The 18561-nt window shown below is 42.5% G+C and overlaps 1 protein-coding gene across 2 annotated transcripts in view; it reads left to right on the top strand.

Annotated features, from left to right (window-relative positions):
• The window catches only part of GPATCH2 (G-patch domain containing 2), a 182469-nt gene that overhangs the window by 6060 nt on the left and 157848 nt on the right, over positions 1 to 18561 (top strand). For both annotated transcript variants that reach the window (XM_006137344.5, XM_075925203.2), the window contains exons 2-3: positions 3726 to 4436; positions 10419 to 10480. In XM_006137344.5, coding sequence (XP_006137406.2) covers positions 3726 to 4436; positions 10419 to 10480 — 773 coding nt within the window. The remainder of the gene's footprint in view (positions 1 to 3725; positions 4437 to 10418; positions 10481 to 18561) is intronic.

Here is an 18561-nt window from a genome sequence, read left to right as displayed (position 1 = left end):
CTACAACACCGGCGGGAGGAGGGGATACTTTATTAATTGAAGGAACATATAAAATTAATAAAACTTGACTTACAATGGGAATTTATATATATATATATATATATATATATATATTTATATATATATATATATATTTTTAAATTCTCACTGATTTTGTAAGCATGTTCGTGTCAGATGAGTTTTCTTCTTTGTCTGGGCGCAGTCCATAAGTAATCATACGTGTATTAATAGGTGTTGAGAAATAAAGTATATAGAAGATAGGGGTTCCTATTTAACACTTAAAGCAATGATATTAGAAGACTAATTCCAGTGTGTTTTCCCCTCCCTAGCAATGAGCAGGACGTGCTTGCCAATACAAATGAGATCCTGAAATCTGCAACTTTTCTCTACAGAATATAGTTTTTTACATTGTAACAGTTATTTAGCTTGTAAAGTAGACAGGAGTATGCTAGCATGAGTTATTTTAAAACTTGTTTTCTGGTATGAAGTCTGTTGGGAATCCCAAAGAAATGGCAAAACAATATTTTAATTTTCTGTCTCAGGTACCCTAGTGATGTTTCCTGTTAAAGACAGGACATTACTTTAGGTTGTCATGCTAATGTGTGGTAAAATGCTGTTTTAAGTCATTGCTGTTAGAAATACGATAGTGTAAAATTATAGAAATTTATGTCTTTTCCAGCAGACTAATCTTTCTGAATTTTTTTCAGTACTGGTTTGTGCATTTGTTCTTAGTTTGGTAGAAGTATAATGTTGCAATTTCAATTGTGCCCTTTGAATTTAAGGATGTGTATGCTTGCTTATATTGAGGATTTTATCCCCTTATCTTTATCTAATCTATCAAAAAGTTTTGTATTGTGTTAAGGGATGATAAACTTTTTCCTTTTCTTATTTGTCTCAACAAAGAGAATAAAATAGTCTCTTATCGTGGAAAATTTTTTTTTAAAAAGAGAGGGACGGACTGGACTCTGACCTCTCGAGGTCCCTTCCACTCCTAGTATTCTATGATTCTATGATTAATTAGCATTCACTTGGACTGAAGGCTTGTCAACCTAGATAAATTGACCAACAAAACTAAAGTGATATATATATAATGGCACAGGCATAGAAGTATAATTATGTCTCCACATGCATGTAGAAACACTAATTTATTCCAAAGTAGAGTGCCCATAAGGGGAATTATACCAGCCTAGCTATAATGATATAATTTTACTTGCTATTAGTTATCCAGCTAGTTTCCCCATGTAGACAAGCCTTAAGTAAGGGAAGGGAAAATTGCTCAGAGGTGTGGTATGGCTGAGATACTAACACTTCGGGCCTAGGAATAAAAATTGTGTAAATAGTTGGTATTCTAGCCAAGTGGTGTTAAGCAAGAAGCAAAGGTCGCACTGAAGTGCTTTATGTACTTGATAAGCATTCTTTTGCCAACCTAAGTATTTTGAGTCTTGTCACATGTTGAATATAGTGAGTATTAAGTCAGAGATGGGATAGTGATAAACTTTTTTTCTAAGTGCTGATTTATAATTGCATGTATGTGGACAAGAAAATAAAAAATAAAGCAGTGTTATATACGGAGGCTCCCAGCATGCTAAATTAAAACAATTTGGAAGCACTCTTAATAAAGTGCCTGTGAAGATGCCTCTTTTGTTTTGTGACCCTGAAAATATATGAAATTGTGCCTTCATAACCATAAAGGGAGCTTTACTGTTATTTTAAGGTAAATTGACTGAAAACTTACCCCCCCCCCACACACACACACACTTCCTCCCCATGTAGATGATGTCAAATGTGCTGGTGTGCTAAAGCCTTCTCTACACTATGTCTCTGTGTGTGTATGGTATTCTTATACCAGTTTCAAAGCAATGCAAGCTGCTGGGTCCAAGTCATGTTTTGGATTACTAAAGCCACAGTAATAGCTACATGTTGTATTGTAGATAAGTCATGAGAGAGGGAAGAGAAGATGGCAGAAACAGAGAAACATATCCAAAACACATAAAAATTGGCTTATTCCAAGAGTTTCCTATATAACTAGGATGTGACCCAATCTATAGATTTTATTGGCTACCAGTTACTCTATTCTATCTGAATTTTCGGATAAACAGCATTTTATTTGCTCTGCTCCCTCTTTTGTTGATACCTACTATAGTTAAATGATATCTCGTGAGAGCCAGAAGGGCAAAGGAGAAGAAATGTAAGAAGTCATATTCCCATTGTATATGGGGAAACTGAGATATCCAGGATTATACAGTAAGTTGCAGGCTGAGCAGGAAGGAACTCAGGTCTCCTGCCTAACCTGTACCCATTGGACCATTCTCCTTAGCACTTTAGGCCTGGGGTCAGTGATGGGTGAGTGCAGAAAAGTTGTATGCTGTACGACTAAACTCTGTCTCCACTTGCATCCCTGCTGATGTTGGTAGAAAGTGGCTGGATTGTTTCTCCATCCTGTTCTAAAAATATATGTACAACTTTTTTCTGGACACTTACCTATACAGTTTACTGACATTCTTCCACTACAGGCAGTCTCCGACTTACGCGGATCCCACTTATGTCGGATCCGCACTTACGAACGGGGCTTTTCTCGCCCCGGAACTCACGGGCAGCGGGTCGCCACCTGTGTCCTCTGGGGCGAGAAAAGCTTCTCCCGGTCTCCCTGGTCTGCTGGGGGGGGGTCCAGCAAAGTCGCTGGACCCCCCCAGCACACCAGGGACAACCGAGCAAAGCCGCCGCCTGGGCGGCTTTGCTTGTTTGCACGGGAGCAAAGCCGCCCAGGCGGCGGGACCCCCGCCGCCTGGACGGCTTTGCTCCTGTCCCCCTGGTCTGCTGGTGGGGTGTCCAGCAAAGCCGCTGGACCCCCCCAGCAGACCAGGGACACCCGAGCAAAGCCGCTGCCTGGGCGGCTTTGCTTCCGGGCAAACGAGCAAAGCCGCCCAGGCGGCGGCTTTGCTCTGGTGTCCCTGGTCTGCTGGGGGGGGTCCAGCGGCTTTGCTGGACCCCCCCAGCAGACCAGGGAGATGGGGAGCAAGCCGCGGAGCACGCCTGCAGGGGGACAGCTCAAGCGCGCCCGGGCTGTCCCGCTGCGGGCGTGCTCCGCGGCTTTGCTCTCCGTCTCCCTGCAGACCAGGGAGACGGGGAGCAAAGCCTTGGAGAATGCCCGCAGCGGGACAGCCCAGGCGCGCTTGGGCTGTCCCACTGCGGGCGTGCTCCGCAGCTTTGTTCCCCGTCTCCCTGGTCTGACTAGCAGACCAGGGAGATGGGGAGCAAAGCCTCGGAGCACGCCCGCAGTGGGACAGCCGCGGCGCGCCTGGACTGTCCCGCTGCCCGCGTGCTCTGCAGCTTTGCTCTGCGTCTCCCAGGTCAGCAGACCAGGGAGACGGAGCAAAGCCGTGGAGGACTTGGGCGGTTCCGCCACCCCCGTCTCCCTGGTCTGCTGGGGGGGAGGTGCAGCTAGTGCCCCTCACCCCCAGCAGACCAGGCTTTTCTTGCCTACCCCTGGGGTAGAGCAGCTGGGGGCTGCCGGGTTGGAGACAGGGTGGCATTAAAAAGGAAAGCGTCCTCATAAGTGTGGTGTTGGTTGGTACAGAAGATAGCTTTCTGTAGAAATATAATGATTTAAAAGTGCTGATGTTAAGACTGTCTTTAAGAGACTATAATGTTATTGGTATATGAAAACCTATGCTGACATTGATGCATGTTGTAATCAGTTTTTTGTGATTTCTCTGCATACATAGGCATTTCAGTAGGACTATGGAGGAACTAGTTCATGATCTGGTCTCAGCACTGGAAGAAAGTTCAGAGCAAGCCAGAGGAGGTTTTGCTGATACCGGAGATCATTCTCGTAGCGTGTCTTGTCTTCTAAAACGCCAGGCAAGAAAAAGGAGAGGACGTAAAAGACGTTCATTTACCACCCATCATCCTTGGGAGACTAGCCACTGTTTAAGTGAAGGTTCTGATTCCAGCCTAGAAGAACCAAGCAAGGATTACAGAGAAACTACTACTAAGAAAGACCACAGTGACTCTGATGATCAGTTGTTGGTTGCTAAACGCAGGCCTTCTTCAAATTTAAATAACATTAGAGGCAAAAGGCCTTTGTGGCATGAGAATGATTTGGCTGTTGATAATTTAGGAAACAGAACCCTGCGTAGGAGAAGAAAGGTGAAACGCATGGCAATAGACCCACCATCAGAAGTCACAAATACATTAGCTTTGACCCAACAACAGGAAAACAGCAGAGATCAAGAAATGGATAATGATAACAGATCTTACCAACATCAAGAATTTGCCAAGAGTAAAGTGAAAAAAAGAAAACTAGCTACAACTAGACAAGGACCAGAAATTTTGGATGAAGGAGTGGTTATAGAAGGTGAAGAAGCAAACCAGGTTAATAAGGACAAAATGGAGTATGAGGAACAGAAGGGTTCAGATGAGAATATGAGTGACAGGTGAATTTTTTTTTCTATCAACTGAAAATAAATTGTTATAGTTCCTGTAATTGTATAGGTATTCACAAGTCTTGTAATCTCTTATTTCAAAATTAAAATGCAACCAATAGCTGTATATTTAAGCAGGTAATATTAGGGGTTTTTCCTGATCTAGTAATAATAGAGCACTGCTATTTCAGACATGTAGTATAAAATAAAATGATTGCAATTTAGAGGCAATCTGATGAGTGGCAGAAATGCCGCATAGAAAATAATGACTTGAAAAAAATATATACTAATTGTTTCAGTACTAAGATTTTAAAAAATAGGAATTAAAAAAATTAATTAAATGTTAAGTTATTGTATTTAAGCATGGTATTTTAACTAGTAAGTCGTCACAAGATAATTACATAACTTCTTTTAGGCTCTGATGCTTTGATTATTATTGGTAGTCATCAGAATATTATCAGGATTATATCCGGATACATGAGTTGGACAGTCTGTGTGTCATACATTCTTGGCAACCTACAGACTTTTTATGCACATCACTTACAAAATGCAAAAACCAGTTTATGGTTCAACATCTGTGCTTGCCATTAGAAAAAATGGGAGAATGATGATCTTTTGGCAGTATACTTCATCAGTCTATGCCAGACAACAGGCATACCACAATGGTAATTGTTTCCAAAGTACTATTTTGATGGCACAGAAAGGTGTAAGTCATTGGTCCACCGCACATAAGTGTTTTTACCTGCAGAGTCTGATGATCCTGATTATGTTTATCCAGCATATTTTATTTGAACGCAGAACTGTGAACAGGACAATGCCTATTTAAGATCTAAATAGTTGCAATCTAATGGCTAGCCAGCAACAGAGTTTGTCATTTGTCGTTAGGAGTGTTATCTATAAGCTGCTTTGAAATCTTTTGCTTGTTGGCCATAGAAATGGGAAGGTATGTCTACACTTGATTGCTCTCTTGAAGGAGGAATGCAAATGTAGACATCCAAAATTGCAAATGAAGTGGGGATTTAAATATCCCATGCTTTATTTGCATAATCGCGGACTGCTACTTTTCCGCAATAGCTCTATTTCGGGACATCAAACTTGGTCCCCGCGGGGTTATTTCGAGAGAGACCCCTTCCCTCAAAATAACCCTTAAACCTCATTTTTTGAGGAGTAAGGGTTATTTCGAGGGAAGGGTTTTCTCTCAAAATAATCCTGCGGGGACCGAGTTTGATGTCCCGAAATAGTGCTATTACGGAAAAGTGACAGTCAGCGATTATGCAAATGAAGCACGGGATATTTAAATCCCCGCTTCATTTGCAATTTCGGATGTCTACATTTGCATTCCTCCCTTGACAGAGGGAATCAACTGTAGACATACCCGGAATGTTACTGTGGTGTGGAGATGGCATGCATAGGTTCTTGACTAGGGCAAGAAGAGAAGTCACTTATTCATTAGCATAACAGTATGATAAGTGACTGATTCCAATTACTCAGTAAACAGTAAGGAGTTTTTTATAGTGTTTATAGAAATTCCTTTTTATAGTCTTTCCATCTCTGAAAACAGTAGAGTCTTTGAATCACAACAGGAATCCTGAGTCACTTTGATATTGAAAATAAACTGAATTTTGTAGTATCTTCACTAAGGATGTTAAGAAGCGGGTAATTGACTAATCGTGTAGTCAATACAATTTGTATTGACTACACAATTTGTATTGATTACACGATTAATCGATAAAGGAAGGCATTCGATTTACATGTCTTAACTAGACCACTAAATAGGGATGTGAACAACTAGTTGACTATCCAAAAAGCAAATGCTTATTGGATAGTCGATATGCTAGTCGACTAGTCCTCCCCCATTTCCCCACATCTCCTGCTGCCTCTATCAGAAAGACCCCAGGTTCCACACGGTGCTGCCACTTTGAAATGCCGCCTGCAGCCTGGGGCCAGGCATCGTTTCAAAGCAGCAGCACCATGTGCAGTCCAGAGTCAGCTGAGGACTCCCCCGCCAACTCTGGGCGCCGTGCGGCACTGCCGCTTTGAAACACTGTAGGGAGCACGGGGCCAGCGGGGCATTGCTTGAGTCTCCCACTGGCCCTGTGTTCCCTGCAGTGCTTTTGCCTTTGAAGTGTAGCCACAGTTCTTATCAACTAATCGAATAGTTGATGCAAATTACATAGACTATTTGAATAGATAATTAATCAAAATTTTACATCCCTGCCACTAAATTGAATGCCAGAAGAGCAATCTCTGGCATGATGAGTGAAGATGTGCCTTAAAAGTATTTCCTTAATGCGCTTTACTGTACTTTAAAGAAGGAGGATCACAGCTTCCTATGGATGGAACTTTTAATATGTGGTAGTAGTATCCATGTGAACACTTAATGGGCTGCAGGATAGTGCGGGATAGACTTAGACCCTAGGTTGCCATGAGCTCAATAAGGGTACTTTTACACAGCAGTGTTATTTCGGAATAACTGACGTTATTTTGAAATAACATATTCCGCGTCTACATTAAAAGCAGTTATTTTGACATGTTGAAATAATGTCGAGCTGGAGGACTTCTTATTCCAACTCCTGTAACCCTCATTTTACAAGTAGTAAGTGAAGTCAGAGGAAGAGTGCTCTTCCTCAGACTTCCTGCTCTGTAGACCGCTCCAAAAGCCGAAATAAGCTATTTTGACTTAATCTACGTAATTGACGTAGCTTATTTCAGCTTTAGCCCTGCTGTGTAGACGTGCCCTAAGTGTTTGTACATACAAGTCCTTATAAAACGGGAACACGTGTGTGTGTGTGTGTGTGTGTGTGTGTGTGTGTGTGTTGGGGAAGAAGGGTAGATTTAAAGATATGTGATGTGAAGTTTTAGGACATTTAAAATTGTAGAAAAATATAGAACTATCTGACAAAATTGAAGTAGGCAGGGCAAACTTTGCAAAAAGAAGGCACTAGCATTTGCTTAGCTTTATGGTATTTGAAAATTCAAGCTCTGCTTGATCACTTTGGTAGCTCGTAAGATTTACCATTTTTGTATTTAGGATAACTTTAAGTGCTTAAGACTCTTCTTGTACTGCATTGAGATAAAATACATGTGTAAGTGCTGCTTATATAGTAAAACATTACTATATGCCAGGGCTACTCAACTTTGGAAGCCCTGAGGGCCACAATGATACTCACAGCACATGCTGAGGGCCACAGTTTAAGTTTTGTTGCATATAAGTGCAAATACATATGAAAATCGCTTCTTTCACGCTAACAGGCATGAATACAAAGCACTTCCTACAATTCCTGTGCACTCCTAGCACCTCCTCCCTGGGAGCTAGAAACGCCAACACCCTGTACCTATCTGTTCCAGCTACCCCCTCCGCTTGCATCTTTCACTGCTCACCCCGCCTGGGAGACACCTCGCCATTATGGAGTGTGTTCCCAGTGGAGGCCATGTTAAAAGGATCCTACCTGTGGACCATGAATGGGCCATGCATCCTTGAGCTGCATGTTGAGTAGCCCTGCTGTATATCATAGAAGATACAGCAATTCTAGAGCACTTTTTTTATATAACTGTGTTCTAAGAAATACGGCAGCTGCACATATTAGTATGTCACTGCTGCTTGGCTATCTACATCAGGCCCAATTTCAAGCCCTGTTTGAGCTATTTCAGAAGGAAGATATAAAAACAATCATGCAGTTAGTTCTAGAAGCTAAAATGAGATACGGCCCCAAACTTAACTAATTCTGGTTTCAATTTCTGACACACAAATTGTGCAAAAAACCTATAAATAACATCTTTTTTTTTTTTTTTAAACCAAGCAGATTCACCAAAAAGCAGTTAATACAGAGATAGGAGTAAGGTTTAGAGCTACCTTTTAAGAATAGGTGTGGGGAATGAAATAAAAAATGAAATATTTTTAAATATTCTTTTGTCAAGATTGAAGAGATTTTGCTTCATGTAGAAGGCAAGCTATATAATATAGGAAAAATACTTGAGGCGTTTAATTTTCCTTAATGTAACATTTGTAAATCTTACTACATTAAAAATTAGTTTGAAATGCACACTTTTTTTCTTGAATTCATGTCTTTACATGAACTGACACTTTTAAAAAATAATCCATATGTCATAATAAGAAAAAATATAAGATACATAATATTGTGGAATACTGAAGAACATAAAAGCATTTCTTCACTTAACTCCTCTCTCCTAACCTGCTGGATGTAAACCCAGTGTCATGGCCTATGCTATAGTTTAAGCACAGCAGGTTGGTTTAATATTTACATACACAGTTTTAATTTACAATAACATGAGATGCAACCAGGCAAGAAGAAAACCCTTCTGCCCTCATCTATGGTTTCTAGTGTTATATGTAGAAGTACATGTGTATGTGCTGTGCATCCATCCTTTAGACCCATGGTATCCAACCAGTTCTGAAGCAGAAGCCACTATAGTGGCTACCTCTGAAGTGAACTAGCCACACTCAGCTGGCCAAACAGCAACATTGTTCAAGCCAGCTAGCCACATTCAACCGGCCAAATAGCCACATGTGGCTAGTGGCTAGCATGTTGGACACCACAGCTTTAGACAGACAAAAAGTAAATTATAATATGCATTTTATTGTGTTGATTAGGTTCATTTTTTCACATGGTAACCTTTACTTTGATTTAATGGATTGTTGAAAGGCCACGCTGGGTCTGACCAAATGTCTGTCTTGCCCAATATCCTGTCTTCTGACAGTGACCAATGCCAGGTGCCCCAGAGGAACAGAACAGATAATCATCACGTGATGTATCTTCTGTCGCTCATTCCCAGCCCAGACAAATAGAGGCTAGGGACACCTCTCTGCCCATCCTTGTTAATGGCTACTGATTGACCTAAATTGTCATTATTGCAAACTTTTATTTCTTAAACTTCAGGGGGTAGCCGACTTAGTCTGTACAGAAAAAACAACAGATGGTCTGGTAGCACTTGATAGACTAACAAAACATGTAAATATCAAGTGCTACCAGACCATTTGTTGTTGTTTTTATTTCTTACTAAGTAATATAGTTTTAGTGAATAATTAAGCAATATATTGTACAGAATATTTGCAGATGCTAAAAAGAAAGTACTTCCTTTTCCAGATGTTTATATTTCGTGGCTGTCTACACACTGGCACCTTTTTCCGGAAATGTTTAAAACGGAACAGTTTTTCCGTTATAAGTATTTCCAGAAAAAGAGCGTCTACATTGGCAGGATGCTTTTCCGGAAAAGCCCTTTTTCCGGAAAAGCGTCTGTGGCCAATGTAGATGCGCTTTTCCGGGAAAAAAGCCCCGATCGTCATTTTCGTGATCGGGGCTTTTTTGCGGAAAAGACTACTGTGCTGTCTACACTGGCTCTTTTCCGGAACAGTTTTCCGGAAAAAGGACTTTTGCCCGAGCGGGAGCAGAATAGTTTTTCCGGAAAAGCAGCTGATTTCTTACAGTAAATCATCACTGCTTTTCCGGAAATTCAAGGGGCCAGTGTAGACAGCTCACAGCTTATTCCGGAAAAGCAGCTGCTTTTCCGGAATAAGTGGCCCAGTGTAGACACAGCTCGTGTGTTGGAAGAAAGGCTTAGACTGCTTTTGCTTTGAGATTTTTTTTCCCCCATTTTATTGAGAAGTGGTGTTCTGGGATCAAGTTAAATTGGATCGCATGAGAAAGGAACAGTGAGCATTTGATGGAAGCAGGGGATAAAATGCATCTATTGTGTCAGCTTTTTGCTTCAGTTATGTCTGGCTCGCTGTTAGATTCCTGTAATTTTATGTGTGTCCATTAATTCTTTTATGTAGGGACTGTAATTTTATGTGACAAATGATATGTTCCATAGTTAATGGAACTAGGATATTTGCAGTTTGATTAAAAACAGTCTTATTTTCTTTCAGGTATTTGTCAGGCTTAAGTTACATCTGGTAAAATTTTAGAGAGGAGGCTGTTCTCACTGAGGCATTAATTGTTCTTTTTATCAGTTTCTTTCTCTTCTTTATTACAGTGAATCCAGCAGCCTGAGCAGCAGTGATGCTGGTTTGTTTACCAATGATGAGGGAAGACAAGGTACTGAAACATCACTAATTTTTTTTCCAAACTGCATCAGTTTAAATTCTGTAATCATTACAAGTTATTTCATAGGTTGATGAAATTGCTTTAACAGATTGCCTGGCAAGTCTTTTCTTTCAGCTTCTTTAAATGTTCTACAAAGGTGTCTTGTCTCAGTAACCTGAAGTAATTAAATTACTTGATTATCTGAAAATCCTAGTATGTAAAGCTTATAATATTAGGGAAGATTGTGTTTTTGAGAGTGGTATTGAGTACATATTGTGTACCTCTATGTGAGAAGTTAGTAGCACTTCCCACTAGTAGCACGTCCCACATTTATCTATGTCTTTTTTTAAAAATGGCTGGATTTATAGATGATTTCCCTCAGTGATAATGGTTTTCTGAACAAAGACAAAATGTCTCTTATTCATCCAAAATAAGACTGAATAGCCCCCAATATTATTTAGGGGGTTTTCTCATCACTGAGGGGTTTTTAAATATCTGAAACATCTCACATTTCCTTTGGATAGTGTGAACTCAGTAAAAATCCCTATTGGTATACTGTATATCAGAAAACAAATTATTATTATTTATGAATCAAATGTTCTGGTGATGAAGTATATTAAACCATCTTTTCAAGTAATGTATAAACTATTGTTTTAAATTTAGTATAGCTTAATCGCTCTTTTTAGTTATTTCTTTTTTAAATTATCAGATTTATTTAAAGAGTAGATTATTTTCCTCAGGAGTAAAGGGGGGGGGGGCATCAGGTAGAACAACAAAATATTACAGATTTTGACCATATTAGTTTGATTATAGGGAAAGCTATCCATATACTGTTTCCCAAAAGTTCTCAATAATTGATTTTTCATCAGTTCATGTCAGTTGCTCCATCCTTCCATGCTAATTTTACTAAAATTGGGATTTCTTGAAATCCAAATTCCACTCACCTTGTTTGTATGAGTAGGGCAAGCAGTATTTGGACCATAATCGTATATTTTTACTTCATTTAATACAGGATTCTTTGAAGATTTTAGGGTACCCTTGAAATAACAGTAGACTCAGTTTTTCAGATTTCAGAGCAGAAGGTGGTGTTTTGTTTTGGTTTTGGTTTTTGAGAGACATTCCAGAAGATGGAATGTTTCACTGTGTCATGGCATTCCCATCAGTGTTTTGTGATTTTTTTTTTTCTATTCTGTTTTGTGAGACGTAATGTGCAAGATTATCTAATGATCGTTTCCATCATTGTTTTCTTCTTGAGGAGGACATGAACTTTTTCACAATAGTTTATTTTAGAGCCTTCAAATTTTCTGTGGTAATTGCCAGTTTAATTTCCATTCAAAAGCTATTTCTCTGTGAAGTTATAATTCATTCCTATTTGTTTCTTGACCAAGAAGATCTGTTTATCTTGTAATTTTCTTTTAAAATGAGTAGGTAGGTGTCTAGTGTTAATCATATTATTATGGTTTTGTGAAAGTTTTAACTAACATTTAAAGAATTGGTTTTCTAACTTTTTTTTTTTGGTGCAATTGTTTGATTTGTTTTTTAAAGCACTTGTATTTCCCTATATATAATAATCTGGGACATGAGTGGATATTACTTCTGAAATATCCATTATTTGTACTTCGTGTAATTTCAGTGTTGAAAACAGATGACAACAATCAGTTCATATAATTATTTTCTTCAGGAGGGAGAAGTTATTAGTCAATAAGTAGCTACATTTTCAGTGGTATCCCTTTTTTCAGTCCATAGCCATTCAGTTTTATCATCTTTGATCCTTTCAACAATGGCTTTGAGTTACAGAGGATTATATTTATAAATATTAAGTTGGCAAGTTTGACCTATAATTTGAACTGTATTTTTTTTTCTTCCTATTTTGTATTGGATCTTGATGAGAGGAGGTGTGGGGGATGGGGGCGGGGGTTTAAGGGCTTCTAGGGGAATGTTTTTTGGTTAAAGATAGTGAGATTATCTTTTCTACACAGAGAAACAATGTCACAACAGATTATCATCAATTTTAATCTCTTAATTTTTGGACTATTTACTTCACAGGCTTTATCCTATTGAAGTCAATGGAGGCCTTCTCATTTACTTCAGTGGGCTTTGAATCAGGTTAACTGTCTTTTAGATCTAGAGAATGATCTTGTTTCAATTAAAACTCTTAATGGGAAGCAATATCTGGTGATACGTGTCTTTCAGTTTCTGTTAAATTTGCTTTATTATCAATATTTCTGTCACTTAGCATTACAGCTACTGTATTTTTTTCACTTACTTTCTTACTAAAATTGATTTAAAATTAAACAATAAAATGTCACTTGCATAAAGTGGAGCTATGAAGAATATTCCCTTGTCTGTATTGTCATAACACATAGGAACCCTAACCACAAACCTTTTTATACTAAAAGCTTGTTGTGTAAATATAAAACAAGATACAAATGGGTACAGCTTGATGGGAGTATACAAGTAAGCAATGAGGCAATATTGGTCAGTGTAATAGACTGGTTTCAGCACACCAGTACTCTGTTACGATTTTTACAGGCATTACAAAATGATAGTTTCTTAAGGAGGGATGTGAAAGAAGCTAATGGAGTCGTTTTGCATATGTTCACAGACATCTGTTCCCAGTATGAAAGGCAGCATGAGATAATGTACAAAGCTGCTTGTTTGAAAACTTAAGAATTTGGCAATGAAGTCATCATGGATTGATCAAAAGAGGACAGTGAATAAGATGTTAGGGTAGGGATTTCCATCTAGTAGGATATGGCTGCCAGAGTGTCTACTGAAGCAGACAAGAGTGCGAGCTGTGATATGACCTTCTTCATAAAAGAATTCCCAGTTGCAACCATTAACCCAAACTTATGCTTTGAAGTGCAGAACAACCTCAAAGCACAATTGCTATTAGAAAATCTACTTTAGAAAAGAATGAAATAAAAATTATTTTTACTTTTAAATGGCTAACAGGATAGTGATAAAAGTTTTTGTTTTGGTGACATTCAGTAGTCTAATCGTGTCCAAACCCCGTTTTTTTAAGATGACGTTGAGCTGGTCAGCACTAATTATACTTGCATACCAACTCTTTCTTAACACCTCCCTCCAACCGTTCCTTCTTCCTCCTACATTAGAAGAACATAAAAGTTACAAATCAAGCGCTAAGAAGCTAGGAAATGCCAGAATAAGGATTGCCTGTGCAAACTTAATTCAGTCCACCATGTGGACTTATGTCGGATCCGCAGTTACGAACGGGGCTTTTCTCGCCCCGGAGGACAGGAGTGGCAGGATTCCCAGATGCGCCGCGGTCCGCCGCCCCGTCCTTCGGGGCGAGAAAAGCTGCTCCCTGTCTCCCTGGTCTGCAGGTAGAGACGGGGAGCAAAGCCGCGGAGCACGCCCGCAGGGGGACAGCCGTGGAGCGCCTGGGATGTCCCGCTGCGGGCGTGCTCCAAGGCTTTGCTCCACGTCTCCCAGGTCAGCAGACCAGGGAGACGGAGCAAAGCCGTGGAGGACTTGGGCGGTCCCGCCACCCCCGTCTCCCTGGTCTGCTGGGGGGGGAGGGGGGTGCAGCTAGTGCCCCTCCCCCCCAGCAGACCAGGCTTTTTTTGCCTACCCCTGGGGTAGAGCAGCTGGGGGCTGACGGGTTGGTCCCACAGCACTGCTCCGGACCAACCAGGCAGCACCCCAGCTGCTCTGCCCCAGGCCCTGATTCAGCCGCTGCTGGTCAGTTTCAGCAGCGGCTGAATCAGGACGCCTGGGGCAGAGCATCTGGGGTGCTGCTGGGTTGCTCCAGTAGAGCCGAGGAGCCGCGCTACTGGAGCAACCCAGCAGCACCCCAGCTGCTCTGCCCCAGGCGTCCCCAAGTCAGCCACTGCTGAAACTGACCAGCGGCTGACTACAGGAAGCCCGAGGCAGAGTTGCTCTGCTCCAGGCTTCCTGGAATCAGCCGCTGATCAGTTTCAGCAGCAGCTGACTTGGGGACGCCTGGGTTTCTTAAGTTGAATCTGTATGTAAGTCAGAACTGGCGTCCAGATTCAGCCGCGGTTGAAACTGATCAGTTTCAGCAGCGGCTGACGCCAGTTCCGACTTACATACAGATTCAAATTAAGAACAAACCTACAGTCCCTATCTTGTATGTAACCCGGGGACTGCCTGTATATGTTATGATATGCACAATCTGTTTATCAAAAAAATCATCCACAATGTCATCTTATCTTTAGAGCCCTGCATAGCCACAGATGCTGATATCCACAGACCATTTTTTTGCAAATAGTAGAGCAAATGCAGATACCTACACAAGGCTCTGCCCCTGTCTGCGCTCTCGGCTGAGGGAGGGGCACTGGGTAGACCCTCCACTGCTAGCAAGGGAGGGGCATAACAGGTTCCTCTAGTTCATGCCAAACACCTGCCTGACAAGCCCCCACCTGATGAACACTGTCTTGCAGGAGCTCCAGGCCTGAGTCCAGCTCAGGGAAATACACCACCCATCCCACTGCTGTTGTGATGCTGCCAGCTAGTGCATATGGAAGCATGCCTGGGGGAGGTGACTGATTTCCAGGACAGGAGGAAGGCACTGACTTCCAGCAAAGCAGCTTACTTCCCTGCTCCAAGCAGGGAGAGCCTGACTCTGTGGGCTGGAATTGCAGGGGCAGCACCCTGGGCATGGGCCAGTTTCTGTGCAGTAGGGTCCACCCTTTGCTGCTGGGATTGGAGCAGGCAGGGCCTGACTCTGTACCCTTTCATCTCACTGTGATGTGACAGAAGCTCAGGAGCTCCTGGCAACAGCAGCATGTGAGTCTAACATCCATTCCCTTTCCTGCATCTCCTCTGGAGTCCCTCTCCCTGTCCCCATGCTGCCTCTGACCCCCAGTCGCCCAGTCTGTGCGCTCGTGATACTGTTCTCTCCCCTCGCGCCCCTGCTCCCTTCTCATCAGGGCTTCCTCTTTCCTCCATTCCAGATGACTTGCTGCTGCTGTGCAGATGTGGATGAAGGTAAAATCCGGCTAGCATGTGGTAGATCAGTTGAAGGGTTGTGCCTGGAGAGTGCAGCTACACATTTTTGTATTTGCACAGGGCTCTATTTATCTTGCTCACAGATGGCTGGATCCTTTCATCTGACACTGCCTCTGAAATAGCCCTCTCAATTGATTCTTTTGTTTCGCACTCACTCCCTGCCCTGGATCATGTGGTGGCTGGTAAGCCTCTCCTTTTCTGTTCCTGCTGCTTCCAACCTCTCCTTCCTTTCCCTTCTTTCTCAGCTTTTGAACAGCTTTACATCTGACTCTTCTTTCCCCCTCTCTTGTTATTTGCTGACATCAGTGTTGATGACTTCTCATCTGCTCTCAGATTTCTCCTCCCTTCTCTCTATGCCTTTGCTCTTGTTGCTATATACTTCACTTTCTCCATACTTCATTCTCCTCCATCTTTGGCTTTGTGTCCCTCTCTTCCATCACAGTGTCTCATTTGCCAACCCCTAGCCCTGGCTCACCTCCAACATCTGCTTCATCCACTCCTATTCTTGCAATGCAGTGTGACTGACAGAAATCCTGTGACGATGGTGACTTCCCCCAGTAAAGATTCATTCTGCCATTTTCTTTGCTAAACAACTCTACTTCTCCAATTGATCTCCATGCCTCTAATCTCAGCTGCCTTTTTATCCTTAGATTTGTTCCTCAAACTCTCTTTTGTTCCTCTCTCCATTTCTCACTCCACACAGGATTGCACTGATTTCTTCCAAGAGAAAGCTGAGAAAATATTAAATGAACTTTTCCTTGCCATTCTACAGCTCTCACTTCTGTGTCCTGTCACAGACTGAGAAGTTTAACTGCTTTCCTCCTTTAACTTCTCTACCTTCCATAGTGACCTCATCTTATCCCATGATCTCACTCATGCACACATTCTTGCCTAGCCTTACTTTTTTTCCTAGCCTTTCACTCTTCTCTTGCTCTCTCCTCACAATATAAACGTACTTGAGGCCTGATCTACACTGGGAGTTTAAGTCGAACTTAGCAGCATTAGGTCAATTTTTTTCTCTAAACAATGAGTCCACACCACCAAGACTGTTCTGTCAACTTTACAGGGCCATTAAAGTCAATGTCAGTGGTTGGGCTTTCAAGAGGAGGAATGCTAAATTTGACCTTTCATGGTCAATTTTACAGTTGTTTGGGGAGTTTACACATTGTGGGGAGTTTCCAGAACAGCTCGTTAACATGACTGGAGCCTGAACCTGCACACGTCCATAAAGCTCTCATAGAAGAACTCTAATTCCACTTGCAAGGTTTCTGGCGAGGTCTGTCTTATCCTGTCCTCCGTGGTAGGACACCTCTCCATGCCAAGCCAGTAATAAGTGATCTGGCATCATTGCAGCTCAAGGTCCAGGTTTCTGGCCACATTATCAGCATCTGCTCCATATCACTCTGTGTGATTTGGAGAAGACTGATATCTTGGAACAGCAACCTGAATGAAACGGGAAGCTATTAGCCGCTGCCTCTGCAGTAAACTCCATTTGCTCATTCCCAGTGAAGCTTCTGCGAGAGGGGAAAGTTGCATTCTCCCGTTAAGGAGGCGCGTGTGTGTGTGTGTTGGGGGAAGGGGAGAAGCACACAGGCACTGCATGAGCCCCTGCCCTGCAGCCACACCCAGACCCCTTTCCTCCAGGCTTGTGACCTGGCCTGTCCTTTACTATGCTTGCTCCCAAACCAAGTCCAGCTGCTCCCCTAAAAACTCTTAGGTGTACCTGCTACATAGTGACTGCTTAAAAGCATAACTCTGGCCTTGTACATAACACCTATTGTCTTTAGATAGACCTACCTTCCTTTTTATTCTAACAGATTAGGTTTTATGCTCCACTATGTGTCTCCTGAAAAATCTGCCCTTCACTTTTCATTACAACAGAAACCACAATGAGCCTGCTGCACACTCCCCTGGCTCTCTCAGCTATCCGGCTGGCACAAATCCGCAGGCGAAAACAGACTAGGGATGACGTGTTCAGGGAGTAAATGCAATCTACCCACTTGGTCAGGGAGCGCTTAAGTGAATAGAGGAATACGCTGCTGGAGGAGATGCGTCACTGGAACAAGGAATAGGCTGGGCCTCCAATGCTCACTATTGGCATTTCAATGCCTATGATGTTCATTTTCTGGTCTTGGAAGAAATTTCCAGCTTGCAGATTTCTGAAGAGGCAGGAGTGCCTAAAGATGCTCACATCATGCTCCTTTCCCGACCATCCCAGGTTGATGTCAGTGAAACCTCCCTTGTGATCCAACAGCACTTGCATCACTACTGAGAAGCATCCCTTGCAGTTGATATACTCCTTGGCAAGGTGGTTAGTTGCCATAATGGGGATGTGTATTCCATCTATTGCCCCCTCCCTCCCCCCACACACACACAGTTCGGAAACCCCCCGCAGCAGAGCTCTCCGCTATATCCTCCATCTTTCCCAGAGTCACTATCCTTCATAGCAGGAGGGTATTGATTGCCTGGGCTGCTTGGACCACAACACTGTAGATTTTCCCCACTCCAAATTGATTCCCAGCTGACCAGTAACTGTCTGGCATGCAGTCAGTTAGAAGGCAATTTCCTCACGCTTCTCCACTGTCAGAGGGTACGTCTACACTACAGCACTAATTCAAACTAACTTAATTCAAATTAGTTAATTCGAACTAAGCTAATTCGAATTAGTGCATCTAGACCTAAAAACTAGTTCAAATTAGCATTTTGCTAATTCGAACTAGCATGTCCACATTGAGTGGACCCTGAACCGAGGTTAAGGATGGCCGGAAGCAGTGCCGGCAGGGCATCAGATTAGGACTTAGAGCGTGGAGATGCTGTCTCAGGCTAGCTGAGGGCTGTGCATAAAGGGACCCGACCCCCCACCCCGGACAGACAGTTCTCAGGGGTTCCCCGCTTGCAAAGCAGTCCTGGCTTGGAGTGCCCTGAGTGCCCACACTGGGCACATCACAGCACTCGGCCATCAGACCGACTGCACTTGCCGCAGGCTGCCATCCGAGAGGGGGTCAATCGGGGGGCTGCAGGAGAGCTTCCACCCTGAGGAGCCCGCAGTGCCACCCCAGTCCTCCCCATCAGGGGCTCGTACCCCATTCCTCCCTCAC

Source organism: Pelodiscus sinensis, chromosome 3, assembly GCF_052426305.1.
Source record: "Pelodiscus sinensis isolate ZL-2025 chromosome 3, ASM5242630v1, whole genome shotgun sequence".
Classification (NCBI taxonomy): Eukaryota; Metazoa; Chordata; order Testudines; family Trionychidae; genus Pelodiscus; species Pelodiscus sinensis.
Note: the sequence above shows the minus strand (reverse complement) of the source record. Positions and strands in the feature narration are given on the sequence as shown.